Consider the following 20,043-nt stretch of genomic DNA (forward strand, 5'->3'; position numbering starts at 1 on the left):
GGCGAAATACCCACAGACTTCAAGAAGAATATAATAATTCCAATCCCAAAGAAAGCAGGTGTTGACAGATGTGAAAATTACCGAACTATCAGTTTAATAAGTCACAGCTGCAAAATACTAACACGAATTCTTTACAGACGAATGGAAAAACTGGTGGAAGCGGACCTTGGGGAAGATCAGTTTGGATTCCGTAGAAATGTTGGAACACGTGAGGCAATACTAAGCTTACGACTTATCTTAGAAGAAAGATTAAGAAAAGGCAAACCTACGTTTCTAGCATTTGTAGACTTAGAGAAAGCTTTTGACAACGTTAACTGGAATACTCTCTTTCAAATTCTGAAGGTGGCAGGGGTAAAATACAAGGAGCGAAAGGCTATTTACAATTTGTACAGAAACCAGATGGCAGTTATAAGAGTCGAGGGACATGAAAGGGAAGCAGTTGTTGGGAAGGGAGTAAGACAGGGTTGTAGCCTCTCCCCGATGTTATTCAATCTGTATATTGAGCAAGCAGTAAAGGAAACTAAAGAAAAATTCGGAGTAGGTATTAAAATTCATGGAGAAGAAGTAAAAACTTTGAGGTTCGCCGATGACATTGTAATTCTGTCAGAGACAGCAAAGGACTTGGAAGAGCAGTTGAACGGAATGGACAGTGTCTTGAAAGGAGGATATAAGATGAACATCAACAAAAGCAAAACAAGGATAATGGAATGTAGCCAAATTAAAACGGGTGATGCTGAGGGGATTATATTAGGAAATGAGACACTTAAAGTAGTAAAGGAGTTTTGCTATTTAGGGAGTAAAATAACTGATGATGGTCGAAGTAGAGAGGATATAAAATGTAGACTGGCAATGGCAGGGAAATCGTTTCTGAAGAAGAGAAATTTGTTAACATCGAGTATAGATTTAAGTGTCAGGAAGTCGTTTCTGAAAGTATTTGTATGGAGTGTAGCCATGTATGGAAGTGAAACATGGATGATAACCAGTTTGGACAAGAAGAGAATAGAAGCTTTCGAAATGTGGTGCTACAGAAGAATGCTGAAGATAAGGTGGGTAGATCACGTAACTAATGAGGAGGTATTGAATAGGATTGGGGAGAAGAGAAGTTTGTGGCACAACTTGACTAGAAGAAGAGATCGGTTGGTAGGACATGTTTTGAAGCATCAAGGGATCACAAATTTAGCGTTGGAGGGCAGCGTGGAGGGTAAAAATCGTAGAGGGAGACCAAGAGATCAATACACTAAGCAGATTCAGAAAGATGTAGGTTGCAGTAGGTACTGGGAGATGAAGAAGCTTGCACAGGATAGAGTAGCATGGAGAGCTGCATCAAACCAGTCTCAGGACTGAAGACCACAACAACAACAACAACAGGAATTTTTGCGGTGAAATCCACACACGATGTACAATGGTGAAATTAATTCACACACAATGAAACGACAATGAATATAACTTGTGCCTTGCATAAGCAATCGAGACTTCTTTGCCTATTTGCAGGAGCAGTTCATGTTCTGGATTATTTTGTTACAATGATTTTCTTATTTGCCATGGTGCACAAGGGATATTGTCTCCTTTCTTCCACAATTATTTAATGCAAAAAGTAATGTTTATAAGAGAAAAAATACACAAAATTATTTCAGTAAGGCTATAAGTTGGTGAGGGCACTGAGAAAATTGTTTGATCAGAACTGTGATCATTATGTTACAGATATCTCCCGGTTATAGGGAAAGGGCACCCATAAATTTAATCAAAATATTATGTGGGAGTGCGAGGTCAGCCCTCTCCCCAACACACACACACACACACACACACACACACACACACACACCAACCCATATACTTTTACAGTAAGTGCAGAAATAACACATTCCAGTTTTACAGCTAGTACCCCAAGGAGTATATTAACAAGGGCCTAACCAGAATTGGGAGGTGCTGTACGTAGCAAGGAAAGCAGTGACGAGTTCACCTCACAAACGTAAAACTGCTCAAATATTGACGTGACACTGTCATTTAAGGTGGGATCTGAGCAGCTGATATTTTGATGAGTTGGGGTTCAAAATAATCTGTTTAAAAGGTCTCCCACTATCTGGTTTTGGGTACCAACTTAAGCTAGGCTACCTGATTGAAATCACCACAACTTTTACCTTTTGCAGTACAAGGGCAATCGCCTTCCACAGTGTCAGAAGCTGTGGACACACTTTGCTTGCTCTATCCTTGGTACCAGGCTCTTTGGGAAAACATGGTATCCCTATGCCTAATGGCCAGAGTTAGTGCGTGTTCCTTGCAGTTGGACTTTTGAAGCAGCTTTCCTGCACTTCGAACATTACTGTTGACATGAGGAAATGAAAGTAGAACTGGGGGCTATCTGTTCTGGGAATTTGCAATTACTATGTTTAATGGCCAATTAAAGTTTGGTAGTCTAAAGATAAACTCTTCTAATTAATTCTTTTTCATTATATGCCACCCATTCATCGCTCCAAGTGACAGTCTCTCATTAGTTTCAACATTTAACCTATACTTGTTTTAAAGAGAGGAGGGCAGTTACAGCCTCTCACACCTATTTTGAAAAGTAAGGGCTAGAAATGTCTCTGCTCTCCACCCCTCTCCAGCACATATCTCTCTCTTTGTCCAGATGCAAATTACAAAATGTTTCAAGCAAATTTTCTTTGCTCTCGGGGACATCAATCAGCATGGTTGCCTTCGTTGTAGCTTTGTTTTTTACAAAAATATGAACAGTGGTATTACTTTTTTAAATGGCACCCTGTATTTTTTATTTGCTAATTCATTTCCTCTCCTAAAGACCTATTAAAAATGTATCACAATGTATCATTCACTGAAACACAACATTATTAATTACATAACACAACATTGACTTTTGAGCCCGGAATCATAAACTTGTCCACTTGCCGGACTTGTCAGAAAACAAATGAAAGCCAAGTAAAAACATAACACAAAATTGGTTTTGTCTCTCCTGTACCATCGCCCAGGAGTAGAACATTCAAAGGTGCTCAGAGAGGTGACCCTGGACACCAGTGGTGCACTCGTTGAATAAAAGAATTATTTACTGCTTGCAGTGTTGCCTGCTGAAGAGAATTATAAGCAAGCATGATACATTCGTGCATGTCCTGTGGAGTTGTTGGAATATCGTGATAGACAGCGTCTTAATGCATCCTCAAAGAAAAAAGTCCAGAGGATTTAAATCAGGAGACCCCCTCGACCAATCCATCTGGTAGGATATCTTCGGTTCAGAACACGACATGCACGCAAGGCATTATGTGCTGGGCATCCATCGTGTTGATACCACATAAGCCTTCCGGTTCTTAGCAGCATTTCATCCAGAAGAGGAGGAAGAATTCATCTGAGGAAGTTGACATACGTTGCGCCGTTTAGACTACCATTTATGAAATAAGGGCCAGTAATTGTAGTACCAAGCATCCCACACCAGATGTTAACTCTCCATTGACGCTGATGTTCCACCTGTCTAAGCTATCATGGGTTGTCGCTGGACCAATAATGCATGTTTCTTGTATTTACCTGTCCTTTTTTTGAGAAGGTACAGTCATCGGTAAATAGAACATTGGACAAGAAGTTCGGGTTGGCTTGGATTTGCTGCTGTACCCACTGACAGAACTGTACTCGGTTCTGGAAATCATTCCCATGCAATTCTTGATGTAGGTGTACATGGTAAGGATTGAACTGGTAACGTGTAAGAATATGATGTATATTGGTTTTCGGAATGCCAATCTCGTGTTCAAGCTGTCATTTGCTCACATGTGGATTCATAGCAGTGGAAGCAAGAACAGTAACTTCGGCAGCTTCGTCTGTGTGAGTGCTACGATAATTGTGTTGTCGTGGGTTGAAACTTCCCATTTCCTGAAGCGTCACAACAAAACGAGAAAACATCCATCGGGAAGGTGGGTTCTTGTTAGGATATCACTCTCTGTACACTTCTGCTGCCTGCGTAGCATTTCACCTACCTTCAACAACTACAACAATAAAAGAAACATTACGTCAATGTAGTTTGTAGGAAGGACAGCCTTTACTGCATGCCTAATCTACACAACAGTATTTAAAAGGACTAAACTACTGTACTAAATGTACCCGTACATAAGAAAACAGTATTGCAATTACTATTCTGCTAACTTACATTCCCTATAGATGAGTAGCGTTTCTACATTCTCTTTGTTGGTGTACATACTACTTACACAATTCTCAAGTGATGATGGTTGACGGAATGAGGGGTGTGCATTCTTCATATGTTTACATTTATCTTCTGTCAATGTCAGCACGTGGATGTGTTCCATTACCCCGAGTACCTGCACTAAGCGCTGGGAGCATCAACGTCAGTGTTGTGTTATGTAATTAATAACATTGTGTTTCAGTGAATGGTACACTGTGATACATTTTTGAATAGGTCTTTAGGAGAGGAAATGAATTACCGAATAAAAACTACAAGGTACCATTGGAAAAAAGTCATACTGCTGTTCATATCTTTGGAAAAAACAAAGCTACAATGAAGTCAATCATGCTGACTGATGTCCCCATGATGGCTAAAGAACATTTGCTTGAAACATTTTGTAATTTGCATCTGGGCAAACAGCTATTTAAGGTGGTTGAGAGAAATGGGACAACCTGTATGTGAGACAGAGAGAGAGAGAGAGAGAGAGAGAGAGAGAGAGAGAGAGAAGGGCTTTATCTGGAAAGCTTCACAATGTATTCATTATTCTATATGTCTACATACTGCTTAGTGCCCCTCCTTTTTTGTGTAGTGGTCTATCCCAAAACATATTATATGCTGTCATATATTTGGCAACTATGTAACTTTTGGGTTAAAGGTGGATGTGTTTCACTCCATTAACATGGCATGTATGTCATAGTCTGAACCATCTCGAATATATGTTTTTCCTTCCCTAGCCCAGCCTTGTTGTTTTTGTTTAATAGTTTTATTGCTGATATAATTGCCAATTGTGGAACAGTTAACATTTTTTGTGGAGTGATTAAACTGTAAATGAATTGTTCTAAATAGAACTGGTTATAATGGCTGTATGTTTTTCGCATTAGTTTTGAAAGAGAAGTGAATATTTGTAAATACTCTTTGTTATAGAATTTATGCCTCAAGTGCCAAATATTAAACCTGAATCTGGAACGCAGCCTGTAAGAATAGCCTATCTACTAACATTGAATGGTCGAGCATTACGCCAAGTACGCAGATTATTTAAAGTGCTATTCCACAGGGACCACTTCTTCTTCATCCATGTAGATGCTGTAAGTCTTCCGATGATTTTGTGAAATATTTAACAGTCATGTTATACCTTTAGATTTATTCTTTAAGTAACATAACAAAATTTGATTTAATGTACAATTAATTTTCCTGTTGTCAATATTGGTGATACTCGTAAATAGCCTCATGGTCATAACATTAGATCTCAAGTAACAATTCCATTCAAAGGAAATGGGTTTTACATGTCTCCAGACTGCATGCCTATTTAACGCATTGCTATTGCTGTATGAACCAAATTGCGCACAAGTGCCACAGGGTGCAATCATTGGTGTGAGGGGCATCTGGCTAAGAGTTAGTATATGATAAAAATCTGGGAGCTCCAGTTATCAACTGAGAAACTGCCATGATGAATTTTGTGCTTGATCTCTTGAGGTACCTGAAGTTGATGAGCTGGAAATGTATTGAAACACTGCTACCCAATGACTCTGTTCCTTGGCTGATAACTTGAAGATTTCATCAAAATAATATGATGATTAGGTCTGCATTCTCCTTCGGTGCTATTAGCATTTATCTCACCTGTACCTTATGCACGCAGTCATGGTCGTCAGTAGTTGTGTGTAAGGAGGTAGCTAATTTTTTTGGTGTAATGAGATATAAATTCAAGTTTATAGGTGTACATGATCTCAGAATATGCAGGAATCAATTTCCCTGAAAATAACAAAGGGTACTATTCACAGTCTATAAACTTTTTCTCGGGTGCTCAGCTTGTTACGTTCTGAATCATTAGACACTGGAGGCTTTGGGCGATTAGTGTTTATGTCTTCCTACTAACCTGAATGAGTCAACAATAATGGATCCAGTTGCAGTGTCATGGCTGTTGAATTTTTTGTTTCATTTTGTTGTACCATGTTCACTGTTTCTGCTCTAGTGGATGATGAAACCTTTTTTAGTCCATTGTAAGTGCACTCTAAAACTCCTATTATAAACCCCAGATCAAATCTAAACTGAAATGTTGCTTTTGGCATACACATTTTGATATGTACAGGAATTACCCACAGTTACTTTGAGATTTTCACTGTAATTTATCATTTATTTTTATGTTGTTGTTATTCACATATGGTCCCAATAGGACCACACGAGGTACAATCAATCATTGTCACTTTTGATTTTTGGCTTTCCTTTGTGTCCAAATTTGTTTCATCCTTTCAGAATGAAGTCTCTTTCTTTCATAACACCACATTGTTCCAGTCTCTTTTCTAATTTCCCTCTGATCAACTTTCCAATCACATATCTTTTATGTGAATGTTTTTCTAACTGTAATCTCTGCCTGAGTTATACTGGCTTCTTTAGGACCCTCCTTAATTGCAGTAATCCATTTAATTGGGTCAGTTTGTAGAATTCTTCTATTTATTTTGTCAACCCAGTGGCGGTGTTTCTTTTAATGTGCCCATAAAATGTAAGTCTTCATTTTCTCATGTCACTGTGTTTGTCTGCATATTCTTTTATTTCCTTATTACTTTTCAGCCTATAAGTTTCTCCAGCAGTAATTTTGGGACCAAATATTTTCCTAATAATCTGTCTTTCTTTCTTTCTTTCTTTTTAATTTCTTCAGTATACCTCTTTCTATTTATAATTAAAGTTTCTGCTCCCTGAAGATATTCACATTTGATTACAGTGCTGTAATGCGTAAGTTTACTGAATTTAGAAAGTGATTTTTTTATTATAGATATTTTGTGTTTATCTGAATACAGTTGTCACTTTTTGGCAGCGAACTTCGTTTGTTGCTTTTTCCAGATTGTTTTTGTGTATGATTTCCCCCAAGTATTTAAACTGAGAAACCCTTTTTATTTTCCCATATTTCATTTTCAAAAACTTTTATGCTTGTTTGTTGCATGCCATATATACCATTTCTTCAAATGGTATTTGTAGTCCTAGTTTTTCCGCAACTTCTGTAAGAATTTCACTTTCTTTTTGACCTGTGGTAATATCCCTAGTTAAAACTACCAGATCATCTGCAAAGCTGAGGCAATCTATTCTAATATTACTTCTATGAAACTTGATTGATTAATCTATATTTTGACTCAACTTTTGCCCTTGCCATTTTGTAATCACTTACCATTTCCGTAATCAGTGTTAGGGTTTTATTATCTAGCCCTTGTTCCTTTAAAATGTGGAAAAGAGATTCACGATCAGCTGAGTCGTAGGCCTTTTTAAAATTTTTGTGTATTATTACAAATATTTTGCCTTCATGTTTTCCTGTTTTAAAAAATATTTTCATTTTTGAATATCTGATCACAGAATGAGATTTTCACTCTGCAGCGGAGTGTGCGCTGATATGAAACTTCCTGGCAGATTAAAACTGTGTGCCTGAAAGAGACTCGAACTCGGGACCTTTGCCTTTCGCGGGCAAGTGCTCTACCAACTGTTGGTAGAGCACTTGCCCGCGAAAGGCAAAGGTCCCGAGTTCGAGTCTCGGTCGGGCACACAGTTTTAATCTGCCAGGAAGTTTCATATCAGCGCACGCTCCGCTGCAGAGTGAAAATCTCATTCTGGAAACATCCCCCAGGCTGTGGCTAAGCCATGTCTCCGCAATATCCTTTCTTTCAGGAGTGCTAGTTCTGCAAGGTTCGCAGGAGAGCTTCTGTAAAGTTTGGAAGGTGGGAGACGAGGTACTGGCAGAAGTAAAGCTGTGAGTACCGGGCGTGAGTCATGCTTCGGTAGCTCAGTTGGTAGAGCACTTGCCCGCGAAAGGCAAAGGTCCCGAGTTCGAGTCTCGGTCGGGCACACAGTTTTAATCTGCCAGGAAGTTTAATATCTGATCAGTTTGACATTCTGGTGGTAATATCCCTTTACTGCCAAACAACATATTTAAAAATGAAAAAAGCTATTCCTAGCCTATGAAATTTTAGAGACAGAAAGATTGGTCTTGGGACATGGGGATGGGGGGCAGATCACTTGACCCCAGATTGAGAGGAACCCACCTGTATTGCGACAGGAGAAGACAGATGAATAGGGAGGTGCCAGAGAGGCAGGAGGTTGAAGATACTATATTGATATGTACTGTGCAGCTTCAGTCCAGATATGATACAACAAACTGTGAAATAAAGATGGGCTGAGACTAAGAAAAATGAGAAGTGGAATGAATAGTGCAATTAAGAACTAAGGGGAAAATAGAAAAGGAGATGGGGCAAAAAACAAGGAGATAGTGTGTGAGTGAGTGAGTAAGTGAGAGAGGGAGAGAGTAAGTAAAAAAAAAAAAAAAAAATGGGAAAAAGAGGAAATGCTGCCAGTGAAGTAAATATCAATTTGGGAAGGGGAGAGGGTGGTTTTTGAATGATGAAGTTCAGATGGGTGGCTGGATGTGTGGAATATGATGAAAAACAAGTTTCCGTCTCCTGAGTCCACAGAAACTAGTTCTGGGTCTGATGATTCAAATAGCTTGTGCTGTGTAGTAGCCACTCATGCCTTTTTGAGTCTGTTTGCGTGGTAGTTCCGTGGCAGACAGTTCTTGTGACCATGGGCATGTTTGCCCAGTTTAGCGGTGGTGATTCCTATAAATAAATAAAAAAGGCATGTAGTGAATACATGTTAGCTGGCAAACAGCATGCATGGTTTCACATGTTGTTGTGCCTTTGATGTTGTATGACGTACCTGTGGTGGGGCTGCAGTAGTTGTAGTCAATGTATTGTATGCATGGAGGAAGGTTTTACTGTGAGTATGGTGTAGGTGTATGAAACTCAGAATAGGGGTAAATGTTTGAAAATGTCATACCACATAATAAACAATGGAAAGTCTGGGTTGGAATAATAATAATAATAATGTGAAAAGGATAGTTTGCTACTCATCATATAGTGGTGATGCTGACTCACAGACAGGCATTACAAAAAGACTGTCAAACAAAGCTTTTGGCCATACATGACCGCAGTCTCTGGCTGCCAAGGCCAGATTGCAGGCAACAGGGCATGATGGTAGAAGCAACTGGGTGGTGGGGGTAAGGAGGAGGCTGGGATGGAGAGGGGTAGCATGGTAGGGGTTTGGGCAGTAAAGTGCTGCTTGTGGGAGCAGCCAGATTCAGTTGGGAGGTTAGCAGGTGGGCAAGAGGGAGGGAGTAGGGTTCTGTGTAAAAGAAGATAAGTGGAATAGAGGGCAGTATAGTGCTGGAATTGGAACAGGGAAGGGGATAAGTGGGTAAGGTCACTGATTTATGAAGGCTGAGGCCAGGAGGGTTATTAGAATGTAGGATATATATTGTAGGGAGAGTTACCATCTGCATGATTCACAGAAGCTGGTGTTGTTGGGAAGGATTCAGATGCCACAGGATGTGAAGTAGTCATTGAAATGAAGAACATCATGTTGGGCAGTGTGCTCAGCAACTGGGTGGTCCAGTTGTTTCTTGGCATAGTTTGTCAGTGGCCATTTGTGTGGACAGACAACTTGTTGGTTGTCGGGCCCATGTAGAATGCAGCACAGTGGTTGTGCCTTAACTTATGCATCACATGACTAGTTTCACAGGTAGCCTTGTCTTTGATGAGATAGGTGGTACTTGTAACAGGACTGGAGTAGGTGCTGGTGGGAGGATGTATGGGAAAAGTCTTGTATCTATTGTATCTAGGTCTGTTACTGGGATATGAGCCATGAGCCAAGGAGATGGGAGCAGGGGTTGTGTAGGGATGGACAAGGATTTTGTGTAGGTTTGGTGGGTGGTGGAAAACCACTCACTTGGGGAGGGGTGGCAGGGATAGTGGGTAGTAAATTTCTCATTTCAGGGCATAATTAGAGGTAGTTGAAAGCCTGGCAGAGAATGTGATTCAGTTGCTTCAGTCCTGGGTGGTACTGAGTCATGAGGGGAATGCTGTTGTATGGCCAGACATTGGGACTTTGGGAGGGAGATCTATTTTTGTACAAGGTTGGGAGGTAGTTATGATCTGTTTAGGTCTCAGTGAGACCCTTGGTTATTTCAAGAGGGACTCCTCATCACTACAGATGTGATGGGTGCAGTTGGCTAGGCTGTATGGAGGCTCTGATGTAGCCATCCTTGAGGTGGAGGTCAACATCAAGAAAGGTGACTTGTTGGGTTAAGGAGGACCAGGTGAAACAAATGGGGGAGAAGGTGACATTCTGGAGGAACATGGATAGGGTGTCCTCACCCTCAATCCAGATCACGAAGGAGTCAGGTGAATCTGAGCCAAGTGATGAGCTTGATATTCCGTGTGATTGTAAAGGATTCTTCTAGATGGCCCATGAAAAGGTTTGCATAGTATGATGTTATGTGGGTGCCCAATAGCCAAACCACAGGTGAGGGGTTTGGGTTTTTGAGTGGTTAGAAAGGATTTCTCATGCAGGGGTCCATATCGGTACCCTGTATTTGTTTGTAGGTGATGCCTTAAAAGGAGAAGTAATTGTGGGTTGGGATATAGTTGATTAGGGCGATTAGTGGAAGGGGATATGTAGGTAAGGATAATGGTTAACAAAGGTTGAGGCCAGGAGGGTTATGGAAATGTAGGATATATTATTGGGAGAGTTCCCATCTGCACAGTTCAGAAAGGTGGTGTTGATGGGGAGGATCAAGATGGCACAGGAAGGAAGGAGGTTTTAGGTTTGACATCTGTCAGGCATTGGGAAAGGTAGTGTTCAATAGCAGCAAGGCCACTGGCATTATGGATGTTAGTGTAAAGAGAAGTGGTACCAATAGTGATGAGCAGGGCACCATTTGGTAAAGGAACAGGGACTGATGAGAATCCTTAAGCTCATCCCAGAACCTCTCCCCGAAGTCCATCTCTCTCCCTATCCCTAACACTCCCCACAGTCCTACCTTTTACATGCTTCCTAAAGTCCATAAACCTAACCATTCAGAATGCCCTATTGTGGCCAGTTACTGTGCCCCTACTGAGAGAATGTCTGCTCTCGAAGACCAACACCTTCTGCCTTTTACCCACAATGTACCCTCCCATATAACAAATACCAACCATTTCCACCACCACCTCCCCACACCTGCTTTTTCTTTACCACATGGTGCCCTACCAGTCACTAGTAACCCTACCAGTCACTACTGATGGCATCTCCCTTTACACTAATGCCCCTAATGCCCTTGGCCTTGGCACAGTTGAACACTTCCTTCCCCAATGCCCAAAGAATTCCAAACCAACAACCTCCTTCCTAGGTGCCATGACTAAATAAACCCTCACCACAATTACTTCTCCTTTGAAGGCATCACCTACAAACAAATCCAGGGTACCGACATGGACTCCTGCATGAGAAATCCTTTCTTATCACTCAAAAACCCAAACCCCACACCAGGTTCAGATTCAGTGATGACATCTTTGTGATCTGGATTAAGAATGAGGATACCCAATCCATGTTCCTCCAGAACCCCAACATCTTCTCCCCACTCTCTTTACCTGGTCCTCCTCAACCCGACAAGCCATCTTACTCGATATTGACCTCCACCTCAAAAATGATTGCATCATTACCTTCATCCATATGAAACCTACCAATCACCCTCCACTTCGACAGCTGCCATCCATTCCATACTAAAAAGTCCCTTCCATAAAAACTAGCCATCTAGAGCCATCTAGAAGAATCATTTCTAACCATCCAGAATCTCAAACCCATCACTTGGTTCAGATTCACCTATGACAGCTTTGTGATTTGGATTGAAGGTGAGGACACCCTATCCACATTCCTCCAGAAACTCAATTTCTCCCCCATTCATTTCACCAGGTCCTCCTCAACCAAGCAAGTCACATTTAATGATGTTGACCTCGACCTAAAGGATGGCTACATCAGAGCCTCTGTCCATATCAAACCTACCAACCACCAGCAATATCTCCATTTCGACAGCTGCCACCTATTCCACACCAAGATGTGCCTTTCACACAGCCTAGCCAACTGCACACATCACATCTGTAGTGATGAGCAGTCCTTCTCAGATTACACCCAGGTTCTCACTGAGGCCTTCACAGGCTGTAATTACCCTCCCAACCTTGTACAAACACAGATCTCTCGAGCCTTATCTTACCAGTCACCCACCACCTCCCAAAGTCCCAACATCCAGCCATAGAGCAGCATTCCCCTCGTGACTCAGTACCACCCACGGCTGGAGCAACTGAATCACATCCCCTGCCATGCTTTTGACTACCTCTCATTATGCCCTGAAATGAGAAATATACTACCCACTTCGTGCGGTAGCGTTCTCGCTTCCAACGCCCGGGTTCCCGGGTTCGATTCCCGGCGGGGTCAGGGATTTTCTCTGCCTCGTGATGGCTGGGTGTTGTGTGCTGTCCTTAGGTTAGTTAGGTTTAAGTAGTTCTAAGTTCTAGGGGACTTATGACCACAGCGAGTCCCATAGTGCTCAGAGCCATTTGAACCATTTTTACTACCCACTATCCCTGCCACCCCTCCCCAAGTGAGTGGTATTCCACTGCTCACCAAACCTACACGAAATCCTTGTCCATACCTACACAACCCCTGCTCCCAACTCCTTGTCTCATGCCTCATATCCTGTAATAGATGTAAATACAAGACTTCTCCCAAACATCCTCCCACCACCAGCATCATCATCACCACCAGTCAGGTCACAAGTATCACCTATCCCATCAAAGGCAGGGCTACCTGTGAAACCAGTCAATTGATCTGCAAACTAAGCTGCAACTGCTGTCCTGCTTTCTACCTGTGCATGACAACCAGAAGCTGTTTGTCTGAATAAAAGATCACCGACAAACTGTGGCCAAGAAACAGTTAGACCACCCAGTTGCTGAGCACACTGCCCCTACACAAAGTTCTTCATTTCAATGACTGCTTCACAGTCTGTACTATCTGGATGCTTTCCACCAACACCAGCTTTTCTGAATAGCGCAGATGGGAACTCTTCCTACAATATATCCTACATTCCTGTAACCCTCCTGGCCTCAAATTTCTTTAGTCATTGTCTTTACCCACCTATTCCCTTCTCTGTTCCCATTCTGACACTACACAGTCCTCTGTTCCACCAAGACACCCACAGCCTCCTTTTTTTTTTTTTTTTTTTTTTTTTTTTTTTTTTTTTTTTTTTTTTGACCCCTGCCACCTGCCCCCTGTTAAACCTCCCTCTCTCCATCTCGTCCCTATATGCTTCCACAAACAGTATTTTACCATCCTCCACCCCTACCCTGCCATCCATCTCCTTTCCTCCCCCAGCCTCCTCCTTACCTCCATCATCCAGTTGTTTCTCCCATCATGTGCCACTGCTTTTAATTTGCCTAATTTGCCATTGGCAGCCAGAGACTGTGGTCTTTTGTGTGTGTGTGTGTGTGTGTGTGTGTGTGTGTGTATTCATATGAAGGCCTCTTTGTTTGAAAGCTATTTGTTGTGCCTATCTGTGACTCAGCATCTCCGTTATATGGTGATTAGCAACTATCCTTTTCATAATAAACCATATAATAAGGATGTTATGGAGGTTAGCAGTGTGTTAAAAGGCAAGGGTGGGTGGTGTGGGAATGATTTAAGCACTTGATTTGGATTGATTTGGCAGATAAATGTGCTAAGTTGTACAAAGCCTGAGAGTACTGGGCAACAAGGACGTTTTTCACTGTTTTTTGGAAGAGAGAACTGTATTTGTCAGAGAGTGAGAGGAAGACATTGGCTGGGACATTTGTGTGTAGACAAGATTTGTGGGGTAGTTGTAGGAAGGAAGACTTGTATAGATATTTTATATACATGTTGAAGGGTTTAGTGTTGGGAGTAGTACATTTGCCACTGATGACTAGGCTGTAGGGAAGGAAGCATCTGATATGGAAGGGATGGCAGCTGTCAAGGTAGAGGTATTGTTGCTTAATGGGTGGTTTCAAGTGTAATGGATTTAAGATATGTTTTTCAATTAGATGGAGGTCAGTGTTAAGTAAGGTAGCTTGGGATATGAAATTGGACCAAGTGTATTTGAACTGGAGAAAGAAGTTAAGTTTTGCAGGAAGTGAAGGTGTTTGTCTTCACTGTGAGTCCTGACCACAAAGATGTCATGTAACCAGAGGGACCAGCTTCAGATATTGAGGAATTCCTCTTTTGTGTGGTCCTTTAAAAGGTTTTCATAGACATAGTGATCCCCCACTTTATTTGTGGATTTGGTCTTCAGATGTGAAGTAATCATGGGTTTGAAGTTGGCTAGGTTGAAATTTGGATTTAGTGAGAGTGTCAGATGTACAATGGGATTTGAGATTTTCCACAAAGTGATTGGTTATGTAGGATGGTAGGCATTGTGTGATGGGCTGGAGGTGCTGGTCAGCCAAGGTTGGTTGTGTTTGCTAGAAGATTTGAAGCCAGTCACAATGGAGTAGTCACTGTGGTTGTTTTTGTGTGTTTTGGGAATGTACTTTGTACCTACTGATAATCAAAAAATAGTTCCAGAGCTGATATTTGTGTCATTTACCTGTTTAGCTGTTTGTGATGGCTCAACATGGAATTCTTCATGTTGCTCTTTCAGAGACAAGACTATCTTTACCGAGAGCTATTGACTCTGGAGCACAACTTTCCTAATGTGAAGATTTCACGAACACGTTTTGCGACCATCTGGGGTGGTGCATCATTGCTACAAATGCTTTTAACATCAATGAAAGAGCTTCTGGACTCAGACTGGAAGTGGGATTTTGTTATAAACCTGAGTGAATCAGACTTCCCTGTCAAGTGAGTATGTACATAACTCCTTTTAGTCTTTGAACACGTTGTGTAAATGAAATTCACATCCCAGTTAGCCTTCTTTGTTGTACCTTGATACATCAGGTTAGGATAATAAAATTACCAATTAATAAGTCACTATTAGGTTCAGGTTAAAACATGTATTTTTCAATAATTACAGTAACTTTTGATTGTATGTGACATGTTAAAATTGTGTATCAAACTCGGACTTGACCAGTATATTTGAACCTGTACACTTTGTTTTGGTTGGCTGCACTTTACCATTTGAGCCAGCCAAGCATAACTGATGGGCTTATTCAAAGCTTCGGCTTTACTGGTTCTACTGTAAAACCATTTACACACAAAACCAAATTTGCACAAGTGGTCATAATGTGAATAAATACAGTACTGGAAAACTTCATGTGGAATGACTAAAAACAAGTACTCATATAGTGGAGGTACTGTACTGTATTTAGACACAAACAAGAAGTTTAATGCAGTAGAAATGAGAAGTGAAATTTGGTAGCTCAGCTTATGAACTTAAATTCTTTGTCAGGGCACATAGACACATACACATACATAACATTGGCCCATGTTGTGGCCTGAGTGCATCAGATGCAGGGCTGGAAAAATGTAGCTGTTTTTTTTTTTCTTCGAAAAAGGAGAAATTAAATATAGTTCACCTGTAAAGTTGTAGTGTATCAGAGGAAAAGTGGCTGCAGGAAGAGACCAGAAAAATGGTAAATTTAGCCTTGGCTGTAATTACCATGGAATTGGTTTCATTTGTGTATTGACCCTCACCATCAGTGAGCCATCAAGGTTTTCACTTGGGCTGAACAATATTTTCTCTGCACAAAACGTAGAATAATTTTATTGGCATGCTATAAGTAGTTCCATATAGACCAAGAGAGACAAAACTCACTATTATGGAAAACACAGTGAGTTAAGCATTCTAATTAGAAGGAACTTAATTGATAAGATAACTAACATCATTATTGATATTAGTGACTACTCTTGCACTTCCCTCATGGTAATACCCTAAAAAGTCATATTAGTATCTCTTTTTAGCAGAACAGTTACTAGATCAACACCTGGAAGAGCACATAAGCAGCTTCAAAAAAGTATGCCTATATATTAATCTCTAAAATCAGTCCTGTAATATATGTAATTCAGACTCAAGTAAACTATGGAGATCTGTTAATTGATGTGAAAAAGGCCTACAATTTAATACAGTTAGTTCTAGTAGTTCAGGACCTAAAGGAATTTGGTTTGTGTGATCAAATGAGTGTGATCCTTGGACAGATCCTAAGCTCTCTTAGTTAAAATTTGGAGGAGAGATTCCAGAAGCCCTTGTGAATATGAGTCTCACAAAGAAATGTCCTCTTTGCCCTGTTCTTCAGTATACCCTTGGAAAAATCATCTGCAGATGTGAAGACGAAGAAGAAGAAGAAGAAGAGTGAGAATGGAGTCAAGAACTGTTCAGTCTTGGCTGCAGAAATATGATCCTTCCTTTTGCACACAATCTTGCAACATTTTCTGAATTTGGCTGTTAACTGAGTGAAATAGCTTAAACACAAGAAGAAATTTGGGCCCTCAATTGGCTTTATAACATTGGGTTCATACATAACTTTCAGCAAGTACTATTTGAGCTGAAAGTAGAACTGGGAAAAATCTACAGGGCAAGAAAATTCAAATCCATAGCTGGATGGTAGAACCAAACCTCTTGGAGAAGTACAGGGTGTCCCACTCAAACCTCCCTGATTTCAAGGACCCAGGAGAGAAAAACCACAGTAGATACAATGAAAACTGCACCACATTGTACAGCATCAAAGAATTTATATTCCCGCGTCAGAAGTGCCAAGTATCGTCGCCAGAGTGCAGCATGGTTGCATGAAGTGAAAATGGCAACTCCACAGCAGCGCACGCAAGCAGTAGTGTGGTTTGCAGAAACAAAATCGCCGATTACTGTGCAAATAAATCATCATCGTGTGTATGAATGTGATGCACCTGATGTGAAAACAATTAAGGAATGGTATAGGAAGTTTCTAGCAGCAGGAAGTGTTCTGAAACCTTCTGGCAGTGCATGTTACGGCATTTCAGAAGAGACAGTGGAGGACATCAGACAAACGATTCTCAGAAGCCCACATGAGAATTTGTCAAGCATCTAGGCAACTTGATGTACCTCAATCAACATTGCATTGTGTAGCTCACCAGCGTCTTCGTATCTGTGCTTACAAAGTGCAAATTCTGCAACGTCTAACGCCAAACGACAAACCACGCCGTCAACAATTTGCTGCGGGTATGCTGCAGCGTATTGATATGGATGCCAGCTTCCTGGAAAGATGTTTATTCTCAGATGAGGCAATCTTTCATCTATCAGGAAGGGTTAATAGGCATGATGTTCAAATTGTGGTTCACAAAATGCACGTTGTCATTGAACATGTTTGTGATAGCCCTAAACTAAGCGTCTGGTGTGGGCTAATGCACGACAGGACTGTTGGACTGTTCTTCTTAGCAGAACAAACAGTGAATGGGTCAGTGTATCTGGACATTTTGGAACAGTTTGTGTGCCCTCAAATACAAGACTTGCAGCCCAACATCATTTTTCAACAAGATGGTGCTCCTCCGCATTGGTCAGCGGCTGTTCGCAAGTTCCTGGATAGGAAATTTCCCACTCGTTGGATCAGATGCAGAGGACCCATTGCCTGGCCACTGCATTCACTCAACATTATGCTGCTTGATTTCTTCATGTCGGGATTCGTGAAGGACCGCGTGTATGCAACCAAAGTGGACGATATTCCTACGTTGCGACATCATATCGCTAATGCGATTGCGACAATAACAGAGGAAATGTTACAAAGAACTTGGCAAGAAATTGAATATAGACTTGATGTTCTTCGTGCTACAAATGGTTCACATGTAGAGGTGTATTGATGATAAATAAATAAATTCTTCGAGATGCTCTACAATGTGGTGCATATTTCATTATCGTATCTACTGTTTTTTTTAATCAGGGAGGTTTGAGTGGGGGCACCCTGTAGTGTTTTTTCAGGCATGTGCAAACTGAAATGACTTAAAAGTTAACCCTGTCCTGGGCCTTGGGGCATATATTTACCAGTAACTGTATTTTTTTACTGCGTTCATGGGAATACATTGTACCACTTCTGTACACTCCTAGCAAGGAGGGGTACTTTGCTGCACCTGCTGTAATTGTGTTGTGAAATATAGCTTTTTGGGCCATGGAAAGTATATGTCCCACCAAGTAACTTTGTTTCAGAGGTTCTTGGTAAGTTTTATTACCACCAAAGTAGTTTCTCAAAGAGGCTTACTACAAAATTGGTATGTCTTTTGTGGGCCTTGGGAAGCAAACTTGCCACCAACTTAATAGTTTTACAATGCTTTTGGGGAGTGTCTTACAACCACTGGATGTGACAGACATCTACTGGTAGTACATTGCACCAGGTGGATATAAACTGCCACAACGATCAGTTTATGTTCGTTGTGAGATTGCTGCTGCTGTCAGCTGTGAAGTTGGAAAAAATCACTTCATTTTTACAATGGGAAATACACTTACTACCAAAATAACATCCCCCAAAAGGCCCTGGGAGATACTCATACCATAAGCTTTCCAATCCTAAATAACAAAAATAAAATTATAAAAAATAAACGTTTTCAGTTGATCACAATTCTAATATGGTTTTTGAAAAAGGGAAAAAAAGCATCTAATGCCATTACGCTATCAAAGAACCAGGAGTGTTAAATGTAGCAGCATGGTTTTACAGTGAACAAGAAAGGGCTTAATAAGAACTGCAGGTCAAAGAAAGAAATGTTATGAGGAAAACTTGATTTGGTCAAAGACAATGTGGGGTGCGTGCATGCGCATGTGATCAGTTATGAAGAGTCATGACAGAAGAGAGGAAACAATCGTACAGGAAATACATTTGGAATATCGATCAAGTATTAGCTTAGAAGTAGGGAGACAGAGTCATGCGATCCCTAGGTAAATAAGTGAATAAGAAAGAAACATTAGTGTCATGTCACATCTACCTGCAGGTTGATTGTTAACATGTAAAATTAATCTGATATGTGATCACAATAATAAAATGATAATAAATGTCTGATTTTTTCGTATTTTATGCTTCATGTTTATTACTGCTGTGGCTTACATAGTTCCTTGTTGCTAATCTATTTTCTTTTGTAAATTCCTGTTATAGTATGACATTTAAAGTTAGGCTGTTCCTATCTTTTGTCCTCCATTAGTAACTAAATATAATCAGTCTTTTTTCCAACAGGACAGACAGAGAACTGGTTGAATTTTTGACCGCCAACAAAGGTCGCAATTTTGTCAAGTCTCATGGTCGTGAAGTCCAGCGCTTTATTCAGAAGCAAGGACTTGACAAGACATTTGTAGAATGTGATGCGCATATGTGGCGCACTGGAGATCGCCGACTCCCATGGGGAATACAGGTTGATGGTGGAAGTGACTGGGTTGCTCTGTCACGACAGTTTGTGGCCTATGTAGCAAGCAATGCATCAACTGAAGATCCTCTGCTTAGTGGTCTTGCTGTTGTATTTCATCACACTTTATTGCCTGCTGAGGTAAAAACAAAACTATTTTTATTCTGTGAAACTAATGATTTTGTAAAACAAAAATTGAAATGAAAGCTATGAACTGAATTAAGATGGATAAAAAGACTTGGCAAAATACAGTGATTTATTTGGGAGTGCCAGTTATGAAACATTACTTTTAATGTTAAGATCAGAGGGTAGGTGTTTTTGCAAGAAGGCTCTGCAGTGGTAGACTATATTAGTGTTTGTGATGACTGAAAACAGTGCAGGGATTCAGAGAAAAATTTAGAGGGGCAAAGCAGTGTGGCCTTATAATTATTAGAGTCATAATTCAAATATTAATCTACCCATCCTAAAATATATTTCTCACATTTGCCTGAAACACAGAAACAGTATTCTTGGCAGTGTCACTGTCAGTTCCCACTCTCGTCATCATAAGATTGAGCATGTGCTCCATTTACTCCGTGCTCTCTCTCACCTGAAGCAACAGGAGACTTTACCACAATAAAGAAAGAAGAGGACCAGATAATGATGTTGATGATTTTGTGTGTAGGGCACTCAATAGCCTGGCCATAAGCACACATGCTGTTTTTACCTAGAGAAGAATGTGGTTA

The 20,043-nt window shown here is 40.7% G+C and overlaps 1 protein-coding gene across 1 annotated transcript in view; it reads left to right on the forward strand.

Annotated features, from left to right (window-relative positions):
- The window catches only part of LOC126253445 (xylosyltransferase oxt), a 114,210-nt gene that overhangs the window by 24,812 nt on the left and 69,355 nt on the right, over window positions 1-20,043 (forward strand). Inside the window, exons 5-7 of the mRNA XM_049954790.1 lie at window positions 5,099-5,259; window positions 14,670-14,869; window positions 19,153-19,459. Coding sequence (XP_049810747.1) covers window positions 5,099-5,259; window positions 14,670-14,869; window positions 19,153-19,459 — 668 coding nt within the window. The remainder of the gene's footprint in view (window positions 1-5,098; window positions 5,260-14,669; window positions 14,870-19,152; window positions 19,460-20,043) is intronic.

Source organism: Schistocerca nitens, chromosome 4 (assembly GCF_023898315.1).
Source record: "Schistocerca nitens isolate TAMUIC-IGC-003100 chromosome 4, iqSchNite1.1, whole genome shotgun sequence".
Taxonomy (NCBI): Eukaryota; Metazoa; Arthropoda; class Insecta; order Orthoptera; family Acrididae; genus Schistocerca; species Schistocerca nitens.